Source organism: Epinephelus lanceolatus, chromosome 23 (assembly GCF_041903045.1).
Source record: "Epinephelus lanceolatus isolate andai-2023 chromosome 23, ASM4190304v1, whole genome shotgun sequence".
Lineage (NCBI taxonomy): Eukaryota > Metazoa > Chordata > Actinopteri > Perciformes > Serranidae > Epinephelus > Epinephelus lanceolatus.
In genome coordinates this window covers 14,150,238-14,177,134 of record NC_135756.1, presented here as the reverse complement: position 1 = coordinate 14,177,134, position 26,897 = coordinate 14,150,238, and the positions used below count along the sequence as shown (strand labels likewise).

Below are 26,897 nucleotides of genomic sequence, written 5' to 3'. Positions count from 1 at the left end.
GATGGTGCACTCAAAACGGTCAAGAAGTTGATTGTGGAACTATGGACACTTCTCGCCCCCAATGGTCGCCATTTTAGCTACGTAGTAGAAGGGGAGGGACCACTTTTCAAACTGGAAATGGGGGCCGAGGACTGTGCAACCGTGAACGTCGCTGCATTGTACAAATACATGTGTTTTTTTGCACTAAGCACCACTATACTGTTGTCGGGTATGAGCCAGCAGTGTTTATTGGGTTAATTTAGCAGTCTGTAATGATTTGGCACCACGAACGATAACGCGAATGCTAATGCTAGTTTGCTAACTCGCTAATTTGCAGTCGTCACATTCCAGTGAGTGCACAACAGCCTTGTTTGGTTTGAGACAACACTACCCTGTCGAAATTTGCACTCTACGCCAATAAGTACATAGTGCACATAGTATACTACATGGAAGTGTGCTAATGGAAGTATGTGATTTGAGACACAGCAGTAGTTTTTTTTTTTTACTTTGACGTAGCACTGCATTGCAGTTATGACGCCCCTCCCCTTTAGTTGAACTTAAAATTGGAGGAAAACCTTAGCGTTTCTCTGCTGTACACTGTTGCCGTTTGACGTGTTGTACATTCCACATCTGGAGACTTTCTTCTGTGGACCAAACTACTCCTTGTCCTGCGTCCTTGCAAGCATTACAAGCCAACATGGTTTTGTCTGTTTTTCCAAGCGTCCCAGTGCAGTAGATTGTGATCTAGAGGGCTAAATACAATGGCAAAGAGCAGTGTGAAGTGAACCTGGAGCGCTTTGTGTTCACATGGCACAGATTAAGTGAACCTCCCCATGAACTTGAAGGGGGTGGTCTGAGTTTGGTTCACTTCAAAGGGGTCTGAGTTCTCTTGGAGTGTTTACATATGCCTTAAAAAATGTGTCTGAGTCTGCTTAGAGGGCTGAAAAGGACCAAGTGTGAAAACATCCTTGAACTGAATTTCCTAAAGGTTGTATTGCATTTTCTGTATATTTGGTTTTAAAAGGAAACAATTTGATAAAAAAACAATAATGATAATATTACAAGAACACTATTGAAATGATAATTTGCTGAGCAAACATGTACTTAGATTTTTCCATTTTTTTCTCTTTTTCCCCCAGAGGACACTGTTTTTATATAAAATATATATTTTTGAATTTTTTTTTAATTAAGCAAGAACATGAATTTTGGGTAGATCTCAGTTTACTGCTGTTTTGCCTCGTAAAAACCATAAACCATCAATTTAATTTACATGCAATATATTGTTGATGCGTACTCCAGTTATTACTAAAACCACTTTATCACATTATTTAATGTGTTTTATGGGGCACTTACGCAGCAACGACTTGATTAGTCTCCGAGCTGAGAGCATTTCAGTCCTGAAAAGGGATGCAAAATGTGACAGTGTTAGTAAGTTCAGATTCTAATAGAGGAACCATTGTTTAATAAAGTGATATGAGGAGTCTTGAATGCAACATAACTATTTGTTAAGAAATTTGGAACCCATCATTTTGCAATATAAACCCATTTGCCTTGATTCCAGCCCTAAGTGATTCCCTGGTGGCTTTGAACAGAGACGATGCGACCAATGGTAGAGTATTAGTTCAGTTCTCTAGTCATGTATTAGCTATTAACACATTAACCTGCACCACACAAATGCACCATAATCACCATGAAATGATGACCAAATAAGGAATAAATACCACCTTAATTTGCAACGGTTAAAACAACTTTCAATGAATAAACACTAATTTTACTAACAATTTATTAAAAGACATAGCTAACATTTACATTTAGAGAAAATTACTGCACCAAAGGTTTAGATTATGCTACTGTACTAATACTGTTTTTATTTACTCTTGAACTGCATATTTTTCTGCTTATTTTATAATATCTGTGAAAAATGTGTTGCTTGGCATCCTTTCCCCTTTTCACAAGAAAATTAAATACTTCTTTTTATGCCCCTTTTTTCCTCTTTTTTATTTTTGTTTTTATTATTTGATTAGTATACTACACTTTTTATGACTATAATTTTGCTTAACGGCAATTATTAGCCTTTATATGAAGTGAAGACACCCATCCTATAGAGTGTGATGGATTGTCTCCTCAGATTGGCTCTAAAGTCGTGCTTGTTTTTATCCCTGAAGCCTACCATCTTAGACGAGAGGAGACAGACTGGTTTGACAAGCCAAGAGACGGACGGCCAGAGAACGGACAAGAGAAGAGACAGGTGAAAGAGGGGGGGAAAAACACAAGCATATACTGATGTCAAGTTCTCACATGTACTGTTGCATGCATCCACACTCACGTGGATATCTATATGTGGTATGTACGCTCATGATAACGCGAGGCACTTAAATGCCGCATATATGTCCATGTTGCAAAGCTTCCATACTGAACTGTTTCCCATTTACCTTGTACATACATGACATCTCACCATTGTGTATGGGCCACAGGGAAAAGGCCCGTACTACCCCTTCCCTCACCTCAGGGTCAAACTGCAGAGGGATCCCAAAGATCGCAGTGTCTCAGGTACAGTACCACACTTTACTACGTTTCATCCACTAACAACAAAAGCAGCATGCAAAGAGTGGGATAATGTGGATTTAAAGAGGCATGTATTACAAGCTAATGCATTATTGACAGTGATGCATGCATCAGATTTTATTGACCCCGTTGCTTACTGACTGCATCAAATATGCACTGTTTACAGCATGCGCATTGTTTCCCCCGATTGAATTTAAATGATCGTGAAATAGATTCAAAATAAAGATGAAGACAGTAAAAAGTACACATTAATATGGATCATGACGTCCCATTAGCTCCGCAGAGCATGACAAGTGTGCATCATGCATTCTGTTTGCTTGATATTCATGCCAGATCTCAACAAACTGGCGAGTCACTTCCCCTGCCATTACGTTCCATCACACCATTCCTCCAGGCTCAAAGCAGGCAGACATTTCATTTCCTGGCTTCCCTTTTGATTTGGCTCTTTTCCACGCTCATCAGTCATTGCAAATGCTCAAAATGGCGTATCCCTCACACTCAGGATTATCTTACGCAATTAACAGACAGCCCACAAAGGAAGCGTTTTGTTTACGAGGACCCGCTGCTGAACTGAGTCATTTTGCCTCAGTCATTTTGTTCTTGCTTCCACAACCGTGTTAAATAGTGTAAAAAGTGAAGGGGGGGTTGTGCCTCTGTGTAGGTGAAGTTCTTTATGTGTGACCTGTCGAGGGATTTGTGAATAATCGGCAGGCTAGTGTTAGGAAATATGGGCAGGGGGACAACATTTTCAGAAGTGGGCCCCTCATCCACACCCAGTGGCTGCAAATATAATCCAATTAATCATATTTCCACATGTATTTTGTATCTACTCTGTGTTAAGGCCTTATTTTCTTTTTTAGAAAGCAGAGGTAGTCACAAAAAAGAAAAATTAAATATTGACTGCATGGTATTTAATCAATAGTTCAATTTAGGGGTGAACAATTAATTGTTTTCTTAATTTATTAATTTTATTTTGAGGCTACTTAAATTAAATACTGGTCAAACTGTGTGCAGATCTGAAATAGTATAAAGAGTATAAGGCTGTCAACTCCGTTTTCCAGTCATACACAAGTTATGTAATTTAAAGACAGTATAGGGACCCCAGTATGCAGAAATATTTGAATACAGCATTTTTTTTTTTTTTAAATGGCAGCGTTCCTTATTCCGTCGCCAAAACTTAGCACATTTAGCAGGGGTTGGTTAGTGGGGTTGGTATCAGATGGCACATTGAACTACAACAACTATAAAAATACATTTATTTTTCATGTAAATACATATAACGTGTATTAACTGTTGTACTCTTAAGGTCAACTGTACACCTTTCATTAGCCCCATTGTAGTCAATGTGTTTTGGCTTCATAGGGTAGACTATATATGTGTCTATACTTTATAATTCTTTCTAAATGCCAATGATGCTATAGACTAATTAATGATGCCGCTTCTTTGTTGTTGGTCCTAAGCAGGAAATGGTCTGGGTATCCGTGTAGTTGGAGGGAAAGAGGTCCCAGGCAGTAATGGAGACATCGGAGCCTACGTTGCCAAAGTGCTACCAGGAGGAGCTGCAGAACAAACAGGGAAGATTCTCGAAGGTAAGCTCTGTTGCCAAATTAAACTTCCCCTTGTGCAATAAATAAATGAATGAATAAATAAATTACAATAAATTAAAAATCAGCATAATTTGTTGGCTAGATATAAAGAAAATCAACCAGAAAGGATTTTCTTTTGCAAGGTTTTATGCCACCCAGTCACCAAAATAAAATCTTGACATTGAATGTTTTTGTAAACCACAGTTAAATTTGTACGTTTCATATCAATCATGTCGACATTTCAAAAGTGAGATAGTTCAGGTTACATGTGTATGAGCCAAGTAAGAGGGAGGAGGGATTTTTGATGTGACACCTCGGCAAAATGGCAGCACATGGCAGCAGATGAGACCAACAAACAAAAAAAGCTGACAAAACAGGCTGTTTTTTAATGATGATGATAACAGCGCATGGTCAGCGGCCTGACACGTCAAAATATGACACGCTAGGTAGCCTCCTGTGTCAGTGTTGGATGTTAAGGGACACAAATGCATAAATGCATGCAGTCTTTTTCAAAATGAATTTACCTAAAACACATTGAGCATAGCGTTAGTTCAGGCAGGACAAACTCAGCTCACATCCCAGCTACATCAGCTGATCTCAAACTGCCCTATCAACTGATGGAGCAGCTGATTGATGGAAGGGAGTCAGCTGATAGATCACATGATTCCTTTCTATGCAACCAACCAGTGAATCTCATTCAGGGCGCCCTATTTAAACTGCTCTGGCCTGCCTACTGTTGCTGCTTCCTCTGCAAGCTGCTTTGCAACCCGCCTCCACCCCAGCTCCTCCTTTTCACGCTGTGTCTGACTTATCAATGTCATTTCTGTTTGTCATTGATGCTGCTCTGTTCTGTTCCTGGGGGGTCTTTGCTGCTGCTCTTCCTCCCATAGGCTTTACATGTAGGCGCATGGAAGGGCAGGGAGGTGTGCTCTCTTTGCCTTTGGCTTTCCTTGTTTGCGCATGGAAGGGCAGAGAGGTTTGATCTCTCTGCCTCAGGCTTTCCACATAAGCATACAGAAGGTCAGAGAGGTGTGCTCTCTTTGCCTTATGTCTTTTCATGCAAGCGCGTGGAAGGGCAGAGAGGTGTGCTCTCTCCACCTTATGCAAACTTTCTCACTCTTTATACTACAGTAGTTGCACCAGAAAGTGCTGCTGCTCCTTGGCGTGTCATAATACCACTAAGACTGTCTCTGTGCATTGGTGTCTACAGGCGAGGGTCATAGACCAAGCGTCAGTATTTGAAGAGTTGGAAGAGGGAATGAGCTGCAACAGGTATCTGCTAGATATGAAACATACAAATTCAACAAATGAAACGTACAAATGTGTATCTGTGGTTTGCAAAAATGTACAATGCCAAAATTTATTCTGACGACTGGGTGACGTTAAATATGAAGATGAGCTTAGCTTAACACAGACTGTAAACAGGGGATACTAACCTTGATCTGTCTAAGGAAACATATCAAAACCTGCCATGCAGTGTGGTATATCTCCTTTATTTGATTCATACAAATACCAAAGTTTAAAAACATCACAATGTGGTTTTACAAGAGCTTATGTCCTAGACTGTTCTCGGACTTTCTACTTCTGTTTCATATACAGACGATCGAAACTCCAGCTGCCACAGTTAGCTATTTCACCATGTGCCCATTGCGCACTAACCCACAGATGTATGACCTGTGAGTTCACCCTTACACACCTCTCACTGACGCCACCTCAGGATAAATTGCTGTGTGGTATATTAACGGGAACACATTTCATGAGGTGGTATTGATTTCACATGGGGGAGTCTGGGAACAGTTAACCCTCTCTCACCCTCCCAGTCCATCTGTCTGCTCACAGTCCCCTTTAATCTCCATGTTGAGCCACATCAAGTGCGTCAGACAATCAGTAAAGCTGTGCCCTGCGCTTTTTTGAGGCCGCCACGCTGGTGATCTATGGACGGTGAGATAGGGAGAGGGAGAATTATGGCTCGGTTTGGACCTGGGTAGTGTGCTATCCATCTGTCTGTGTGTGTGTGTGTGTGTGTGTGTGTGTGAGCGTGGGCAAATCTCCTCGCACTTTCTGTTCTTGTTTGTCTCTCCCTCTGTTTCCTTTTTTTCCTTTCACATTGCCTTTTCTCTTCTTTTCCTCCCTCTACGTCTGTATCAGGACATTCTAAAATGTTTCCAGTAAAAACTTCTTAATGAAAAAATACAAATAAAACAAATCCAGTTGGGAACCATTGTGAAATATTGGGGCTTTTTACAACATAGTGGAAGTTACGAGATCCCTGTTGTAAAATGATACATCTACTAATTAAACACGGCAGTGCTTTGAGCTAAATGCTAACACGAGCAATGTTTTAACATGCAGATGTTTTGCAGGCGTTGTTCACTGCGTTCGTCATATTAACATTTGCCATTTGCTAATTAGCACCGAACACAAAGCGCAGCTGAGGCTGGCAGGAACGTTATTAGTTTTGCAGGTATTGCAGATTCAAATTCGGGCATCGTGATGGTGCCAGATGAACAGTCTGAGGATCCCAAAAGTTATTAGAATTTCTTCTCTGAGGACCTCCAATATGTGCAATAGGTTTCACAGCAATCTGTAGCAAATTTCACAGCAATCCACACCTGTTCAACATTACCATCCCAGGAGCCACGCTGCCGGAGTGTCAACAAAACCCAATACAGAACAAATCTTTTAAAATGAGTATGAAAAATTAGCTTTCTATCGCTTAATGAGGATTAATCACTCCTGGTTCAATATGAAATAACATCAGTAGTTTTGTCTTTCTTCCTCTGCATCTCATATTCTTGTTGCTGTTATGGTTATGGATAAGTATTCCATCCATCCATCCATCCATCCATCCATTTTCATCCGCTTATCTGGGGCTGGGTCGCGGGGGCGACCAAGGCCAAGCAAAGCACCTCAGATGTCCCTCTCCCTGGCAACACTTCCCAGCTCCTCCTGGGAGACCCCAAGGTGTTCCCGGCCAGATGAGATATGTAATCCCTCCAGCGTGTTCTGGGTCTGTCCCGGGGCCTCCTACCAGTGGGACGTGCCCAGAACACCTCTAACAGGAGGCGCCCAGGAAGCATCCTGATCAGATGCCCGAACCACCTCAACTGACCCTTTTCGACTCAAAGGAGCAGCGGCTCCACTCCGAACTCCCTCCGGATGTCCGAGTTCCTCACCCTGTCTCTAAGGCTGAGCCCAGCCACCCCACGGAGGAAAGTCATTTCCACCGCTTGTATCCACAATCTCATTCTTTCGGTCACTACCCAGAGTTCATGACCATAGGTGAGGGTTGGGATGTAGATGGACCAGTAAATTGAAAGCTTTGCCTTCTGGCTCAGCTCCTTCTTCACCACGACAGAGCGGCGCAGTGCCCGCATCACTGCAGAAGCCACACCATCCCGCTAATCCTTCTACCCTCACTCGTGAGCAAGACCCCAAGATACTTGAACTCCCTCGCTTGAGGCAGTAACTCTCTCCCAACCTGGACAGGGCAAACCACCAGTTTCCGACAGAGGACCATGGTCTCATCTTGGAGGTGCTGACTCTACTGAGGGTGATTTATTCTGTGTATTTTTACATTATACCTTCCTCTCAGTGTTCAGTACTGTTGTTGATATGGCTTTGGACATTTATTATCTAGGGTGATTCCTCATTAGCCTTTGAAAGTACACCTTCCTCACCCTTTATAGGAATGTTCACTTTCCAGGCCCTGTATGTAACGATTTAGTACATAACTGGTACCCATATGCAGAGAGAAACACGAACGTCAAGAACCGTTTCTCGAATCCAAATCTTAACTGAGGAGGTCAGGGGTCGTACACGTTGGCAAAGGCAGATAAATCCATTCAGGGAAAACACAGAAAAGCCCATCAATCCAAGCAGAGTGAAAAACCAAGGAATTAAACATGAGGAAAAAGCAGAGTGCCTCGGATTCTTTTCAGACTGCCAACCTATACCATGGACTTCTCCATTAAGTAAGCTAGACTGTCATTGGTTTTATTTAACTACTTGCCCTATCCTTTAAGAGCAAGAGATTTTTTACTATCATCAACACTTAGTTTCTTGACCACAGACCATAAAACTAATATACATAGCTACCGAGACGTCATCCATTGGTTTGTGGACCAAAAAGGCATTTTGGCTGTCGCTGTCTTGTTTTTTTTTTGAGCCAGAAGTGACCATATTTGGACAAGAGACGGTCGCAGTGGAGGGGCTAGGGGTGGATCTGACTAAGAAGCCAAGGACACTATTGACAGACAGCCTGTCACTCAAAGCAGCCCACCCATAATTAAGCATAATTTCCTTCTAATAAACTCAAGGAAACATTTGGGTCAGTAAAGTTTCATATGCATCTCTACCCTGCTTCTTGCTATAATCCTTTGCTACGTCTCACTGTCATCTTATTCTGTCTCTGCAGTTGTCGTCCAGCCCTCTCTGTGCTTGTCTCACACATTGTCATTCCATGTACAGACACAAGTCAAAGGTATAGGCCGAGGCTGTTCATGATCGCCGCAGTCCAAGAGTCAAGATGCATCTGCGGTGTTGTTAGCTGCGAGGACAGCTCAACCATGATAACAGCCGTAACCCTGTCATCAACACTGAGCAGAATGGCTGCAAAGTACTTTGGTTCCGCCAGTGGGAACACGGCGCCTCACCCTCCGTGGTGTGAATATGGAGAAATGTTGTCAGAGGCTTACTGTCACAGAGGGACGCTAAGTGTATGAATACATGCCTGTTTTTCTGATCACCAGAGTTCAAGTCTCTTTAAATTTGTGCAAACTGTAACTCACATTCAACAATAAAGTGTGACAATTCAGTCGGCAGAAGAAAATACTGGCATTGTATGTTTCTCCAAACCATGAAACATTACATTATGTTCTGTACATTACATAATATATAAGCTGTCTTATTCACGTGGAGGTGGAGGGGATGGTCGATGGAATGACACCTAGACAAGATGCCGATCAAGCTGTAGACCACTGCAGAACACTGTTCGAGACCAACAACAAAACAGGTTGTGATTTAGCGAGTCATTGCTTTATTCCCAGCAGCTTTTTAGGTGCCAAAGGTGGGGGTTTTGTAGCGACCCATCACTTGTTCCAGCAGCTTCTAAAAGTGATTGCTTTTGCATAGATGTTGCTGGGTGTTTTAAGCCAAAACATCTTTTCTGAACCATAACCAAGTGGTTTATGTGCCTAAACCTACCACACATAAACCACAGAGCCTGGACTCACCCCAGAGTCGTCAAAATCTGGCATCTTTGCAGTGACTTGAGTCAGACACTGACAAAAGAAGCCGTCCTTAAACGTCAGCATCATACGCGACCAGATGCCAGGGGTTTAACGGCACTTGGCAGCATCGGGGGGAACACAGTGAGACAAGAATGAAAGTTAAGGCGGCGAAAGTCTGAGAAGGGCGGGCTGGAGTGGTGGTGGGTGGGTCCAGCAGCAACTTTCACCCAGGAGAGCGGTGTTTGTGTCCTGTAAGATCATAACGCCAAACCCTGTTTTTTTTTTCCTAAACCTAACCACATGTTTTTGTTGCCTAAACCTAACCACGTGCGTTAGATGTTGGGGGGGAAAAAAACATCAATTTGCGTTGTTGTACTGACGTAGTGCATTTATTAACGAAAGTGTATCTTGAAAGAAGACAATGCATGTAACAGGCAGAACTTGATACAGCGTCCCAGAACATCAACAACCAACGCGCCCAGGGTACCTTCCATGTCGTATCTGGACGTGGAACATCCATGACCAAATGTTGATATGTGACGAGGTGGGAGTGAGAATGTGTTGAACCACAGGGTTGTTAACTGTACATATTAACATGCAGATGTAACATATGCATATGCAGAAACATACAATGCCAACATTTTTTTCTGGCGATTGAGTTGGCATGAATGATATCATGGAGAAACTACAGTAGCTTCTCTTGTCATTCACACATGCAGCTCGAGAGTATCGTCGCAAACGGACCCTCCTGATGAGCTGTTTCAATCCGTGTAAGTCCTGCCAGTGGGCAGGGTGTGTTTTGGAGGATGCCGTGTGTTTGCAGTGCCGTGTGGATTCATATGAGCTCTCACTGCTGTATTAAATATAAATAAATGGCCCGTTTGTCTTTTGCTTGACTTGAAACTAGCATCTTATTGGTTTTCTGTGTTTTTCCCAGGCCATAATGCATCATATTTAAAATGTTGTCCTGTTAATGATAGTTTTTTAGCTGAAATAACATGAGGTCAATTTCACATTCCTTTTAACCCAGTTCTGCGCCCGAACGCTCCACGAGCAGCTTTGTCACACAGCTGCTGTTTGGGCTGTCAGCAGCATTTATTGCTCCAGTTTTGGCTTGCAGTCTGATGCATACGACGTTTGAGTACAAGAAGCTTGTTTTTTCCCTGTGAATCTAATCAAGGGATGGATGTTAGACCCTGATCTGTTCCCCATCCTTATGAATTGATCTTTGTCTGCTCACTTCAAGATTTTGGTTTTGGTTTGAGGTGAAACATTTGCTTCAGACATTCAGTGTACTGTATTTTTGATTGTTTCCTTGTGTGTGTAAATACTTGTGTACAGGAATGCAAGTCCTGGAGTGGAATGGTGTTCTTCTGACGGGGAAAACCTACGAAGAGGTGCAAGGGCTCGTTGGGCAGCCGTGCAATGAAGCAGAAGTGTGTGTCAGACTGTGAGTATAATCTTTGTCACTTTCTATCTTTCTCTCCTGCGTTCTATTTTTAGTTTGTCGTACTCATCCTCCTGTTATTTCTTTATTTCCTTCAGCATCACTCTTTCACTGTAATCATCACCCATTATTGCATCTCTTACATTTCCTGTCTCGTTATCTCCCTGATGTCTCCCTGTACTATTTTTTTCTTTTTTCCATTCATTATCATGACTTGCAAAAGCTTAATATTCCAAATTACACATTCAATTCTACAAAACATCCACCTTTAAAATATAATCTGATTTCTCATTTTCAATATTTCAAAGTAAGGTCATGATTGCTAACTCTGCCCACCCTGATTGAGTTAACTAATCAGTCCTGTTTTCCTTGTCTTCATCTTCATCCATTGTATCCTTATCTTATCTTAAAGGAGCTATATGTAAGAAATCTAAAGCAAGTAGTCATAAAATCATCCTAATATGTCACAGAGACTAAGGAATAATGTTCATATAACATACTGATCTCACCGACAACAATAGTACAGCCAGAATATTTGCATTTAAAAAACGTTTTTACGGTCCGCAAATCATGTTTATGTTTTGAATTTGTGTTTTGGCCTGTTGCGCCACCCACCGCCGTCTACCAGTCATGCAGTCAGTAGAGTCTCAGAATCAGTTACAGTTATGACTGAGCTACAGCAGCACGGCAAGCAGCGTTAGCAGTGTCCCGGTACATAGCATTAGCAGCCGGCTCCTCCTCAGCTGTATCCTGGCAGCAGCGTTAGCAGCAGAGAAGCTGGACTTGCTCGAACGGTCCGCTGGAAAACCGAAGATCAAGGACGCGGCGACGCAGCCCTGCCACGGCAGCCGCCCGTGGGCAAACAAATCAGTCTCCAGCGTGACGCTGTCCAGCAACCTCGAATCTGTAGGGGAGGGGGGGGCGGACACGGCTCACGGCAGTATTTTGAATTTGAGTGCAGTAACCGTTTTGGCCACATTCTTACATACAGCGCCTTTAATGGTTCCTATGATCGCAAATTAATTAACGCCCCTTGAATGACGTTACATACTTAACTTAAAGTCACTCAGGCTACTTACGGTAAAGTCGTGTAGGTTTGGTTTATGTCTCGTTTATTCTTCGTTTCTATACGTCCAAAAAGAGATGCATTTCCCTTCTCTGAACACTATGGTTGCACACTGTATACTGTACGGAAATATGGACACACAACAAAACTGTAAACCAGGCTTTCGGCAAGTAAAGTCACATAGGAGAAAGAAACATGGTGATAACGTACCCTAAGGGTGCTTTCACACCTGCCCTGTTTGGTTCGGTTCAGTTGAATTCAGGTTCATTTGCCCCCTAAGTGCGGTTCATTTGGGCAGGTGTGAACACAGCAATCACACTCCGCCAAAACAACCGGATTGAGACTTTCTTGAAGAGGTGGTCTCAGTCCGGTTACAAATGAACTCTGGTGCGGTTCGTTTGTGGTGAGAACGTGTTCCGACCTGGATCTGAACCAACTGCTGTCACATGACACATTGTTTGGGTTAAACATGAGCATGTTACAGTCCTGGAGGATTATTAATGTGCACCTCCTCCTGTACTGCCTTAATATGCACATTCAGCACATCCAATGCATCAAAACATTGTTTTCTAGTTGGAGCCGCGCCTCGTTTTCAAACTGTATGGTTTGACTAAAATGAACAATGACAGCAATATAGTCCACGATGAGCAGCGCTAAAATCAACCTGCGTAGTTGTCCCTCCATTGTGACATTAGAAATTGTCACATTTATCTTGCAAGTGTACTCTTCTTCAACGTTTTGTTTACTTCCTGGATTTTTCCTGCATGGAAATTCTGACCAATCAAGAGCAGCTTTCTCGCGCAAGACATTTGATCTGGTCCGCTTGTAAATGCTGCCGTGAGAACACGAACCGACTCTAGGCAACTTTGTAGGAGGTTTGAAAGCACTCAAGAGATTTCAGATGAATCCGAACACCAGTCTCCTGGGGAAAGTCCCGGGTGGCAGAGGTTTACATGATCGCAGCCTTCCTGATAACATGGGTTGTACAGGAATTACTTGCTCATGATTAACTGGGTTATATACGACTTGTTGTGCATTTACTTTTCATATCAAAACATAAGAACAGTGCATGTCCTTCGGTTTTCCTCTACTTATTTTTTTTCTCCTTTGAATAATAATATGGCACATTAACTTCCTGTGTTTCAGTGATCTCAACATGCTGGCTGAGTCAGACAGTTCAGAGCACCTAGATTTCCAGGAGCACAGCAAAAGTAAGCTCAAGTATTTTTATAACTCCAATCCCAGCATGTGATGCTGCTTCTCACTTCCTCCCCACTGCCGTCTCTGCCTTCTCAGTATTTCCCAATTAACTTTTGTCTCTTGCAATTTTTAGATTCTCTTGTCATAATGCTTTCATCTACAATTCTCTCTTTTCTCCAGCTCAGACATGTATTACTGGTGGCCTATTTCCTCTTTCTGTCTGCATTACACTAGGACTATTAGATTGTTTTAAAAAGAGCTCCCACCCTGTAAAGGTTTCCTGTCGCCCTCTCCCTGTGGATGCGTAATGGTGATCTTGTGTGTCTGGTGTGACTCCCTCTAGGTGACAGACCTCCCAGGTCTCCAGGTGTTGACCCCAAGCAGCTGGCGGCTGAGCTGCAGAAGGTGTCCCAGCAGCAGGCTCCCACCTCCACCTCTTCCTCCGGTCTGCCCCCCACCACCTCAGCGACCTCCAGCCCCGGTCAGCCAGGATCACCGTCCGTAAGCAAGAAACGCCACAGCAGCAAGGCGAGTCCGTTTGTCATGTTCAGCTGAGAATAGATTGAGCATGAACATTTTAAGAATTTGTAGTTTTCGTCACGCCTTACAGTACATCCCTGAAGTGCAGTATCATTATGAATTGCTGGACAAATTGCTTTCTCATTATTCATACATCTGCAGTTTCCATTTAGTCCTTACAACACTGTTAACTTCCCAGTTCCCAGGGAGCTTTGGCAGCCATTATCACTGTTTAAACTCATTTCCTATTTATAGTTTCCTGTTTTCCCAGTTCAAACATAAAAGCTGGGGAACATATTTGTTTACACATTACACAGGGTTTGATAAAGGAGCTTTATATCAGAGGCTGATGAACAGTCTGAGATGTCAGATTGTCACATGACATTTTACCAATCTAGCAGCTTTTCATCTGTACAAAAAACCTGCTAACACCGGCTAACATGTGGCTTCTTTATGTCATGTGAAAGGTTACAATCAGCATTCAAACCTTGGTCAAATGACACTGCAGGAGTCACAAGTATTTATCAGCTCCAGCTCTGATCAGCGTTGATGGAAACACAACACCCGGTTGAACGCATGAATTTTAGCCCCTTTATGCAGGATTTATACTTGCGTGTCAGTGCTAAGCAGAGCCTACACCGTAGCCGACGCATATGGCCTACACTGTTGTGAGCATTTATACTTGTGCGGTGGAGTGTCTCTTTGTCACTCTGCAGTTACACCTCCAAAACACTAGTGTGGCGGGGTTTCTGTGAAGTGCTGTAAAGTTTAGTTGATTCAAAACACACATTAAACATGGCTTAACAGAGACAATTTCAAACGCAAGTACACAAATCAGCTTCACTATAACTCAGACAAACACTTGTCTTTATCTGGACACATTTTCCCCACAAATACAACATGCTAATGTTTTTAGCACAAGCCTATGGCAATTTACATTGTATAAATTAGCCTAGTGGCTAGCAGACATTTCCTCTACTCATATAAAACCAGGGACAACAGCAACATTTAACAAAGGTAACGTTACAAAATTCGTCTCCATTACAACTCACAAGGTTCACCTACAAAACAACTGTCTTATACATTATACATGTTTTCCAAACAAATATAACATGCTAGCGTTATTAGCACAAGCCTATGGCATTTTACATTGTATAAATTAGCTTAGCAACAAGCGGAGATTTCCTCTGCTCATATGAAGCCAGGATAAATCACACACAAGAATTAAAATGCTGTTTTTGTGGAGGCTTTATTGTCTTCACAATTTATTGTTTCTTATCTGTGAAATTAAAGGAAATAAAAGCTTCGTTTCCACAGAGGGAAATGGTTTGAGGGAGGGTCATGCCTTTACCATCCAAGCAAAAAAAAATTGTCCTCTGGTTCCCCACCTGTTAACACCGTTAGCTCTGTCAGCACTTTTGCTATTGTTAGTGCTGTTTGCACCGTTAGCTGCCGGCTTAGCCACCTCCATGATGAGAACCATGTGCAGACAACCTCTGAATCATAAATACGCTCTGAAAATCACATAGAGCTCCTTTAAAATCTGCCTCATAGGACAGCTCTTCTTTTATTATCAATATAACATTTAGCGAAGAATTGTTATGTTAGAATTCACCACTTATAATTTACCTAAAATAAAAAGTAAAACATGCATCAAGAGTTTAACTTGATTAGCCTCAAGCACTGCAGGAAGCACAGCAAAGTAGATATAGTACATAGTGTACAGTATGAACACCCACCAGATCCACCTACAGCGGTATCTAAGCATGTTGCTTTTATTTCTTACAGACTGCAGAGGGAACGAAAACCCAGTCCCACCCCGTCTCCGGAGAGATCCAGGTCTGTGAAACAAAAGGATGAGCTCTGCCACGTTTAAATTTAGTTGATATTTTAGATGTAGTACAGAATGTGATCACTGTTAGTTTTACTGTGTCTTTCCGCATTTCAAAAAACATTACATTGAATAAATATACGGAGTAAAGTGAGTTTCACACAGTTCTCTCACACTGTTTCTCTCCACGGATGCATTGGAATCCATTGTAATTCAATGTGTTTCTTTCCACAGCTTCAAATCCACTACGACAAGCAGCTTGGCAACTTGATCGTCCACGTCCTGCAGGCTAGAAACCTCTCCCCGCGGGACAACAATGGCTACTCTGACCCGTTTGTTAAAGTGTATCTTCTGCCAGGGAGAGGGTGAGTCAAGGGCCTAGAGCCTGCGAGCACACCTTAAGTAGTTCAGAACAGGAGCAAGGCCATTTTAGGATGAATGATACAGAATAAGAAAAGAGTGTGTAAAATGTGACTGTTCTTATAGTTTACTGTCTTTTTCAGCCACTTTTAGAGAAGGAGTTTGAGTGATACACCTGCTTAGATATCCCCATTTTACATCCAGGCTACAAAGGTAGCCAGTTCGTTAAGCTCAAACCTAATTTCCATTCATTTTAAAATCGATTTACGATTGATTTTGGCTTACCATGACATCTTTCAATGTGCAGCACATGGCCTGTCTTTGGTATCAGTTCCATAGCACCTACATCAGGTCCATCGTATGCTATGTTTTATAATGTAGTTCCAGCAGTATGTGATATGAACTTCCTGTTACGGGACTCATCAGCCCCTGAATGACACAAACATTATGTAAATGATATGAAGTTGCTGGTGTACTTGTGTTGATGTCGCCCCCGTTGATGGGAGCTCTACTGTAGGTGTGAGTGCAGTCAAAATCAATAGCTCTCATATTTACCTGCAATACGATCCACACTCTCTCATAAGTCCAGAGCTCCCTTTCCCACTGTGATAGCACTGTAATGTAATTGACTCCCACCTCTTCTTCTGTTTGAGGTCCCTTGAGAGAGTGTTTTTATTTTTTTCCTGGGATTGTTTCAGATAAAAGCAGTAATATACGTCTGTGGGCTTTGCAGCCGCCACTCTCACAGGCCTTCAGTCTGACATGTGCAGATGCAAACACCACTGTGGGGTTTTTAGACAGGCAAAGGGTTATGCTAAAGGTTCTGGGAGAGCGGCACCCACAAGCCCCGCAGCCGCCATAGTGGAAGTGGTTACGGAGACATGCACACTTACAAGCACATGCGTGCAAATACCCGTGTATATGCTACATGTGTGTATACATGGACATGCTCACAGCTGTCAGAGCACCGACTGCAATCCATACAGAGGCTTTTCAGTTGCATCACAGATCTCCTGGCAACCACATGGAGCTGCTGCAGTGAAACGGGTGGTTATAAATAAGATTTTAATACATAGGAACTGGGACAAAAGGGGAAATGTCGTGATTTAGCAAAAGTAATACATGTCAGCATGCATAAAGCGGAGTTATGCTTCTCCAGGCTGCACCTAAGTGACGTGGGTCTCAGCAGGGGACACGTTTGCGTGTGTGTTTCTGTCATACCTGTACGGATTATCAGGTTTAGCAAACAACAACATAGAAGAAAACATAGGAGGAATCAGGAAATCAATACATCTTGGAGACAGTGTAAACAAATGTCTTTATCTGTGAGACAAACATGAAAGAATCTGTATCACCCTATAGGAAAGAAGACATTTCTCAGGTTATTGAACATGATCTGAAGTCAAAATGCAATGCATGTAATTTACCTGAATATCCAAAGGTAGATTATCATTTGTGATGGAAATGTGGATCACAAGAAGAAAATTTTGTTCATAATTCTGCATTCAGTTAAATGTACATTTCGAGTAAAATAGACATAATTGAGGTGAGTAATGTCTTAAACTGATTAGAGACATTGAATTTACAGAATCAACCACACATTGAATGAACAACCCAACCAACATTTGTATGTGGGGCCCAAGGGGAACTGCCCATTGGTTCGACATCCCATTGTTCCGACCATATTAAACTCATTGTTCCTAAGTCCGTTCCGAAATCATCATGATGCCCTGTGGTTAAGGTCTGGTTAGGTTTAGGCACAAAAACCACTTGGTTAGGGTCAGGAAAAGATCATGGTGTGGGTTAAAATGAAAAAGAAAGTGGCAAACACATAAGCTGTGAGCCTGCTCCGCCTCAAGCCAGTCACGGCGCACCATACGCCCACCGTGAGCCGTTCAGCACCGCGGACAGTCGGACTAATGGGATGTCGAACCAATGGGCTGTCGAACCAATGACATGGACCCGGGCCCAAGTGGGTACAAAATGGGCTGAAAACTGGGTCCCATATGGCATTGTCCATGGGTTCTATATTGATCCCGTGCAAATTGACCTATGGCTAAGCCACGCCCCCTCCACTCACTCGGACAAACTATCAACATTCAGTGACCGGCGCTATGGCAGGTGTCACAGTACACGGCATTTCGCAGGAGGCAACTGATGATTTTTGGAGACATAACGATCAAATTTTGGTGCATCACAGTGCCACTGAAGTTAAGGTTTTTGGCTCAGAATATGAGAAAAGGATAACGGCCTTTTTACCATCTTTACCAAGAGTGTCTCTCTGTTAGTTTGGTGCTACAGTATTTACATTGAATCATTCAGCATAACGATTGCCAACCTTTGTTATCTCTGCAATTACAGATAAGTTAATGAAGCTAAGCTCCAGAAGTTAACGCTAGCTTAACTATAGCCCTTTGGACAACAGCTAACAATGATGTACGATCACCAAAGTACAAAAACTAGAACAAAATGAACTCCCAGCAAACAAGGTGACATGATGAACAACGCAGGAGCTAATATTAGGCTAACTTTAGCTAACGTTAGCTAGAGATGTTAAAGATAACTTTATATTTCTTTCCAGCAAAGTGACAATATGTTGTCTCAAACACAATGTTGACTTACCTTAGAACAGATGTAGACATCATTGTTAATCTTATTCACGTTGAGTTGATGTTGTGGTGTAATATTACAGCACAACTTTATCCAAAGGAGACACTTTTCTCGGTTGAGATGTGGTTTAAAGGGTAAAAAATACACCTCGTCACCCAGCCTCTCAGGATACCTTGTGTCGGAGTTGCATGTACCCCATGCACACCGTTTGAACATTTTTAAACTTCAAATCTCAGAAAAAGCTCATAAAACCGAACGAAACTGACTTTCTAATTCAGTGGACATCCAGGCAGAGAATGTCCGAGTGTATGGGAATGGCTATACACACTGTGACTGGCGCATCGCATTTGAGGGCGGAGCTTAGCCATAGGTCAATTGCCCACATGGGTCGGTTCACCCAAGTGAGCTCCACACCAGATATGCTAGGGCTAACCTGGGTAACAACTGTGATGGGCCCAAAATGGGTACCTTATCTGGGGCTCACTTGGGTAAACCCACTCATGTGGGTAATTAACATGGGGTCAATATGGAACCTGTGAACAGTCAGTGGTTTAGTGGAGGGTATACCCAGGTATACAGGGTATACCCACTTCATTTTCTATCCAGTTACAGTATACCCACCTATCAGCTAAAAAGCCATTGTAATATATAGGAGAGTATGCCCACTTCCTCATTAGTAACATCTACCTAGTAGTACACCCACCTCATCAATTACCACTACACCACTGTGAACAGTCCTATATAGGATGCATTTTTCAGCCCATTTTGTACCCACATTGGCTCCACACACAGATGTCAGTTGGGAAATTCCTTTCAGTAGGCTGATTGACAGCATGTCTGGGTCTGGCTCCCAAACAGTAACATAAGATAGCCAAGTAATCAACCGCATGGTAAATTATAACATTAAACACATTTGCTTTATGAGGAAAATATATGATTGCCTTGGTTTTTTCGGTAGACAAAGTTAGTTAAAGGAAATGGCCACTTTAGAATGAAAATGTAGGCAGTACTTGCTCACCCTCATGCCGACAAGAAGTCCAGTGTAGTTTTTTAATCCACAAAACTCGTTCGGGGTATCGGAGATAACAGCTAGCCAGATTTTTCCATACACTTGAAGTGCACAGAACCCACATTTTGAAAATGTAATAAAACTCTGCTACTGCATTTCAAAAACGTCAGATCAGCTCGCCCATCGTAATCCAAGTGCCCTGAAGCCGCGGCATGCAAAACTGACTTGAAAAGACGTAATTTACTCCACTTTTATAGCATAATTTCTCACCGTGGTCAGTTAGCCTGCGGGCGTACTGTGTTTACATGGCAACTCGCGCGAGACTCGAGAACTAGCACCACCACTAGCCATCAGCCATCATGATGCTACAAAAGTGGAGTAAATTACGTCTTTTCAAGTCATGTCTTTTCAAGGCTTCAGGGCACTTGGATTACGACGGATGAGCCGTTCTGACGTTTCTGAAATATATTAGCAGAGTTTTAATACATTTTCAAAATGTGGGTTCCGTGCACTTCAAGTGTTGCTGTTATTCCCGGCTAGCTGTTATCCTCCGATACCCCGAACGAGTTTTGTGGATTAAAAAACTACACTGGACAGAAGAATAAAAAGCATCCATTATTATAGATGAGCTAAGTTACTTTACAAAGCCTCGGAGATAAAACAACGGTACTAAAACGATGAATGAAACAATCCACATGTTGCTGTTTTTCATTTACTTAGGTGAAATTGAAGTAAGGTAATGTAGATTGATCTTCACTGAATGCATGCACACTCCTATGGCGATGGTCACACTTTCTGTCGGAGCGTAACTACCTTCGCTTTAAGCCTTTACGCAAATTTCTACAGAAGCATAACTCCTGCTGAAAGTGCAAAGTTTGATAAATTATCGTACATTAGTGTCCAAATTTGGCTTGTTCTGCAGGAATCTGTCGCACTGTAACATGTGGTATCAGCCAAGATAGTGTTAATTGCTGTGATTTTCACATTTTGAAAAACAGTCTTTCAGCTCTACACAGTCGTGCTATGTAAAGAAATGATGATTTTACAGCTAACAAACTATGTAAACACAAATTAGATGGGATTTTGTGTTTGCACACAGAAGGATGCAGCCCCAGTCGTAGCACCAGGGAAGATTTATAAATGCAACCAGCTGTCCACAGCTGTTCCACGAGCAGCAGATCTCCACCACGGTTGCCAATGGATGCGTTACATCACCTGAAAGCCCTCTCAACACAACTCATGAGACACTCAAGCACAGATTCAATCCACCGCTGCAGCACACTACAGTCCCCCGCTCTTGCCCTTGTCCTGAACACGCACTCAATGAATCACACTCTGAACCTAAACCTACAATAATCTCCCCTTCCCACACACACACACTCACAGTCCACAGACACTCTTTGACCCCCCTCCCTCCCTCTGACGATTGTTTCTGTATGTTGTTCTCTATATTTAATGCATGCTGGACCCCCTCAGTCAGGTCATGGTTGTCCAGAATGCCAGGTATGTGACTTGACCACTTTGGTTCTGTTTTGGTTGAAATTTGGTGGACAGTTTGGTGGAGGTAACAAAACGTCCTAAATTTGTTTTCGGAAGCTTGTTGATACAAATCAGTTTGTTTAGTTCCACTAACTCCCTTAAACTGTGCATTTTCCCCCGGTCCCCATATTCTCATGATGTTCCACCCACCTTTAGGCCTAGTAGAATACCTAAATATCTTCTCATCTCCTTAATATAACATTAATAAACGTATATTCCCCTGTGCTGATGATTAACATTTTCCCGGCTGACTGTTGTGTTTTCCTGGTAGATGGTCTGTTTTTGTTCCCATTGTAATTTGATATCCCAACATTGAATCTGACACCCTTTAGTTTGTCCCTGTTTTGTGATTTAAAACCCCTCAGTAATGTCCTACATCGTGCCCTGACATCATACCGTACCTTCGATGCCCCGTCACATTCAGTACACACTCCCATTATTTTGCTATGCAGTCCTTATCCATCCCATTATTTTCCAATATACAGTAGATTGTCCTTGTCTTTACCAAACTAACTCTGACAGACTTACCCATATCCTACGATCTTAACTCTAACCCCACACACTGCAAAAAACATCCACCTTAACAAGTCATTATGTTCCAGTCAGTCTGCTGTGATGTAAAATACTTTCTCCTAAAACAGGTGAAGTCAGACTGCAAATTTACATCTTCAAGGGTTTTGTATTGGTGCTTAACAAAACAAGAATTAGGGCAACACTTTCACCTGTTTTAGGACGTCAAATTTTTCTGAGACTAAATGACTTGATGGACATCAAAGTGGACTTTTTTGCAGCCCGCCCTGACATCGTACCCTGCCGTCCATGCACGTAGGCCCATACATTGTTGCCGTTCGAACAATGTGCATCACATTCATTCTCTCCCTTCTACTGTCTTACATTGTGCCCAATATATTGTGCTCACTGCATTGTGGTGGTCCGCTTTCCTCCAGGGCTTTCGCGTGTCTGTTACCAAGTGTGTCTTGTTGTGATGTGTTCCCCCAGTGCTGAGAACAAGAGGAGGTCCAAACACGCAGGAAAGAGTCTCAACCCGGAGTGGAACCAGACTGTCATCTATAAAAACATCCACCTGGAGCAAGTATGTGGTCATACACAAATTTCTTGCAGGCACAGACACACGTCCAATGTCACAGACCTGGGTTGTATTATCTTAAAGACCCCCTCTAGTGAAAATCAAGTTCTTAACCAGACTTGTGCATATGGGGTTTTGTGTATGCCATTAGATATATCATGAGCGAAATAAGCTGTCAACGCCATGGCTGAGCATTTCTGCCTTGGAACTGCAGTGTATCCATGACAGTCTTAACAACACAGACTCTGAAAGCCAGGGTTTGTGACATCACACACCTAAGGAGCCAATCCTGTCAATTTGCAGGGTGGAGCTTTCCATATTAGCATCAAGTTACTGCGAAACAATAGTTATCAGAGGAGAAGCCACGCTATGTATCTGTATGTTGCCAAATAAGTTCTACTTTTTCTTCAACTTGTCAGAGCTGGTGATCAGGAACGAGGTTTATTGTACATTAGCAACACGTTATTAGCTGTTTGATACCATAGTCAAGCTAATCGGTTAACCACTGGAAGTGTTTTTGACCAGTTACACATGTTGGTCTATGGGTTAATTCCGCTACTCATATGTACTACATGGTGCACCATCCGGGGCTGGTGGGGGACAGACAGCTGGCTAGCTCTCCACTGGATAGCTAGCCTTGGCTGCAGTTGCGCTTCCCTGGGTCAGGCGGGTGCTAATTAGCAGTATTGCTCATTTGGTTATAACTGCTACTACCAATGCCATCCTGGCCCAAAAATGTTGCCGGGGAAACATTGTGCCCACCCTCCAGCCTTCCCCTAGGTCGCCCGGTGAGTAAGTAGCTCAATTTTGATCTGCAATCCCCCTTTAGCATTGCTAACTAGCACTGTTAGCACTGTTAGCAGCGTCAGTATCCTTGTGGTGCTGAAATAGTTAACAGTGCTAAAGGGTTTTCGCATCTCAAAATAATGCCACTGACTTACCAGGGCTACCAGGGGGAGACTTGAGGGTGGCCACCATGTTGCTGCACCAGCATCATCCCACCACTTGGATAGTGTTAGCAGTGGTAATCGCGAATGAGCTGGGGTCCATGTCATTGGTCCGACAGCCCATTGGTTCGACATCCCATTAGTCCGACTGTCTGCGGTGCTGAACGGCTCACGGCAGGCGTATGGTGCGCCGCGACCGGCTCTGGGTCAGCTGGGAAAGACTTGAGGCGGAGCAGGCTCACGGCTTATGTGTTTGTCACTTTCTTTTTCATTTTAACCCACACCATGATCTTTTCCTGACCCTAACCAAGTGGTTTTTGTGCCTAAACCTAACCAGACCTTAACCACAGGGCATCATGATGATTTCGGAACGGACTTCGGAACAATGGGTTTAATATGGTTGGAACAATGGGATGTTGAACCAATGGGCTGTCGGACCAATGGGCAGTTCCCATGAGCTGCGCCACTAGCTAACTTAGCTCTCATCTAACCAGGGTGGTGCAAAGTGTGGAGAGGCCAAGGCTAACATTAGCTAACCAGTGGAGACCCGAGGGTGGGTAGTGGTCACTGTTTCACAAATTAAAATGGCTAGCTGGCTGGCTGACGGTAAAGCAAACAGGAAGTAAAATAAAAGGCAAGATATTTACACGACAATTTAATGAGTTTTAATGAGTTACATCTAAGCCATTTTAAGTCACGAAGGGATGCCAGGAGAGGAACTTTAAATGACTGTGTATTAATAACCTGACAAAGGAATGTGAATATTGTGCAGTGTACTTTCTATAACTCCCCAATAGTCAGGGTATGTCAGGCAAGAGAGCTCACAGTGTCCATGTTAAAGCGATGATATTGCCTCGTCTCTGCTGGCATGCCTTCTAGCATTGTGGCCATTGGTTTTAGCGGAGCAGATGGATATGCCATTGGGATTTAATTATATCATTTTAGATCCCATTTTAGATGCATTGGACCCATATCAGTCGGAGCAAATCTGTGGACTTCTGTTGTTTTAAGCTGCTGGATGTCTGCTCCCACTTTAAGCCCCGATCATATGTTTCCGTCTTTAAGGTTTATTTTTGTTTTTTCATTATGCGCCCAGCCAAGATAGTTAGTCATTATAAAGACGAACTCTTTGACTGTGTTTGTGTGTGTGTGTGTGTGTGTGTGTGTGTGTGTCAGCTGAGGAAGAAGACCCTGGAAGTGAGCGTGTGGGACTACGACAAGGGCTCCTCGAATGATTTCTTAGGGGAGGTAAAAGCACTGACAATATGTTCAGCTCACTGGTGTACAGATACATGTTTTATGCATATGCCTATTAAAGAATTGTGTTTGTTCCCAGGTTCTTATTGACCTGTCCAACACAACCCAGCTGGACAATGTCCCGCGGTGGCTCCCCCTGAAGGAGCAGAGCGAGGGGGACCACCACCGGCGCTCCCACTCAGGACAGAGCCGACACGGTTCCTCCAAACCCTCGTCACAGCATTCCTCCCCTAAAACCGCCGGCTCCGCACATGACAATCAGGATTCCCCAAAATCATCTGTCATCAAGAGCCGAAGCCACGGGATCTTTCCAGATCCGGCCAAGGGTAGGACACGATGAACTTCCCTCACCTGCTCGACTTTCTCACCATCATCCCCTAACAAACCGTCTGTACTCTGCTGCTTCTGCTGTTTCCCTCTTCTCTCCTTGTCTTCTTGTTTTTCTCTCCTCCTCGCACTCTCACTTACTCTGTCACTGCTTCTCTCGTCTGTTTCTCCCCACTATCTCGGTGTCTGTGCGCCTGTTTCTCTCTCACAGTCTTTTCCTTCTACCAGCACCTTCCTATGCCCATTTTTGCGCCCCCATCGTAGCTTCAGCTTCATGCTTTTTGCTTTCTCATGGTCTGTTTTCTTGGTTGCCATGATGTCACCCAGCTCAGAGGCCTAGCCTTAGCTTCCCTCTATCTTTCTTCTAACACAGAGGGTAACAGGGCCGTGGAAGGCTTTGAATGCACCCCTAATGTAGCAAAAATAACCTTCAAATTTAATGAGGATGCTTTGAGATCATAGACGTATATAAGGCAGTTACCATGGCTGAATTAGCCACTGATGGTTACACAAGTTAAGTAAAGTTAAAGCAGCTTTTTTTGGTAATTTGGTGAATCTGGTTGTTTTAGACACGCAGGTGCCCACTATCGAGAAATCTCACAGTAGCCCTGGCACATCGAAGCCTTCCCCGTCCGAGGGCCAGAGCCAAAGCCACAGCCACGGACACAGCCAACACTCTCGCTCGCACGGCGCTTCACGCTCCAGCAAAAGTGCCGCGCGGCAACACCATCAGGACGGCAGCGCGGGAAGCAGCGGAGGCGCTGCCGTAGCGACGGGCGATGCCCCACAGCAGTCACAGCAGCAGCCGCCGCCGCAACGCCTCCAACCAAGTAAACCAAGACGCAAATAAAGCCCACGCAGCATGGCCTCCTCGCACTCATCTGTTCTACCTTCTGTTATTTTTTTTTTCTGTTCCTTTAGTTTCCTTTCTTCTATTCTTGGTTTCCCTTCACCCTTTTACACCCTCTGGTACCCCCCCTCCCCCCCCCCCCCTCCCCCCCCGTTGTATTCACAGTGTGTCGACCTCTCACCGCTTCTCTTCTGTATGTACTCACAAGTGTGTAGAGCCCTCACCTGTACTGTAGCACACTGTCTTTGACCTTCTTAAGTTTTCCTTTTTTAAAGAACCCAAAGAGGCGTAATGGTTGCTTATGAAGGCCAGTTTAACCACTTTAAAACCAACTAAACAGGCAAAAATGTATTCTCTAATATTACTTTAATATAAGGTTAAACAGAAATAATCGCTTTTACCTACGTTGAAGTATTTCCTTTCTGTTTTAAATATAGTAGCCTTACATATGATGACAGTATGGGAAAAAAAGGTCATATCTGGAACAGTGACAGCAGAGTTACACGACATATTCTGATGGAACAAATCAGCAAAATCTGTCAGTAACTGTCAGCTCCAGCTCTCTCAAATGACAAGACTAGCAAATTTTGTTGCTACAAGTTCAGTTAATGAAGCCGAGTTCGCCGGAAAGAAGTTTCTGCCTACTCGAGAGGTTTCTGCCACCAGGTAGCAGTTACACATTTTGGACTGATTGATCCAAACAGTGAAACAGAAGAAAGTTGCAATCCCACCCCCACCTCCCCGAAATATCATTAACCTCTTTTGGTAGTTTTCTTTTCATTTTATTTTTTGGACTTCTGTTTTATTTCCTTTTTTTGTTAACAAACAACGACCAGCTTTTCTGAAGCTCCTCCACTGAGATGGCTGTGCATGCAGTCCGCTAACACCCCCCTTTTTTGTTTGAACAACTATCGGACTCACGATGCACCTCAGTCAATGCTGCACAGCCCGCCTCTTAGTGACATGCAGGAGGGGGGCGAATGTGCACTGCACACTGTGGCTGCATGTGATTGACAGTCAAGCTGGTTGCCATGGTGAAGATAAACCGCTCTCTGAATCTCCATCTCGCTCCTCCCTCCTTCCATCTTAAAAAAACTTCGACCCCCATGACCTTTGTTTCCTGGCGTTGACCCCTCTGACACCTGACCCTGCGCAAACAAACCAGGCCAAAGAGGCCGCCTCTCGCTGAGGCACCAGAGACACAGCGTAGTGGGCGTGCTCACCATACAGAGAGCCCAGTCTGATTGGCTGCCGGCCCTGCCATCGGTTGTGTCGGCCAAAGGGAGCAGAGCAGACGGCCGACACCTGACCCTCAGGAAGGCTGTGTCAGAAGAGAGGCCGCAGAGCATTGGAGGTGAGAGTTTGCCCAAGAGTCTCCTCTCTGTCGTGTGACTGACGCACAGATGGAGCACGGAGAGAGAGAGAGAGAGAGTGAAAGAAAGAGAGGATGCGATGCTACTAACGCACACCTGCAGAAAGAGAGAGGG

At 43.5% G+C, this 26,897-nt stretch overlaps 1 protein-coding gene across 4 annotated transcripts in view; it reads left to right on the top strand.

Moving 5' to 3' along the window:
• pcloa (piccolo presynaptic cytomatrix protein a) overlaps window positions 1-26,897 on the top strand; it is a 90,695-nt gene that overhangs the window by 48,330 nt on the left and 15,468 nt on the right. The window contains exons 8-21 of one of the 4 annotated variants that reach the window (XM_033615012.2): window positions 1,541-1,588; window positions 2,145-2,227; window positions 2,454-2,529; window positions 4,008-4,133; window positions 10,703-10,811; window positions 13,021-13,085; window positions 13,418-13,602; window positions 15,382-15,432; window positions 15,659-15,789; window positions 20,880-20,906; window positions 21,942-22,035; window positions 24,153-24,224; window positions 24,313-24,559; window positions 25,130-25,390. In XM_033615012.2, the coding sequence (XP_033470903.1) occupies window positions 1,541-1,588; window positions 2,145-2,227; window positions 2,454-2,529; window positions 4,008-4,133; window positions 10,703-10,811; window positions 13,021-13,085; window positions 13,418-13,602; window positions 15,382-15,432; window positions 15,659-15,789; window positions 20,880-20,906; window positions 21,942-22,035; window positions 24,153-24,224; window positions 24,313-24,559; window positions 25,130-25,390 (1,575 nt within the window). The remainder of the gene's footprint in view (window positions 1-1,540; window positions 1,589-2,144; window positions 2,228-2,453; window positions 2,530-4,007; window positions 4,134-10,702; window positions 10,812-13,020; window positions 13,086-13,417; window positions 13,603-15,381; window positions 15,433-15,658; window positions 15,790-20,879; window positions 20,907-21,941; window positions 22,036-24,152; window positions 24,225-24,312; window positions 24,560-25,129; window positions 25,391-26,897) is intronic. The other 3 variants (XM_033615016.2, XM_078165148.1, XM_078165149.1) reach the window with 3 other exon arrangements.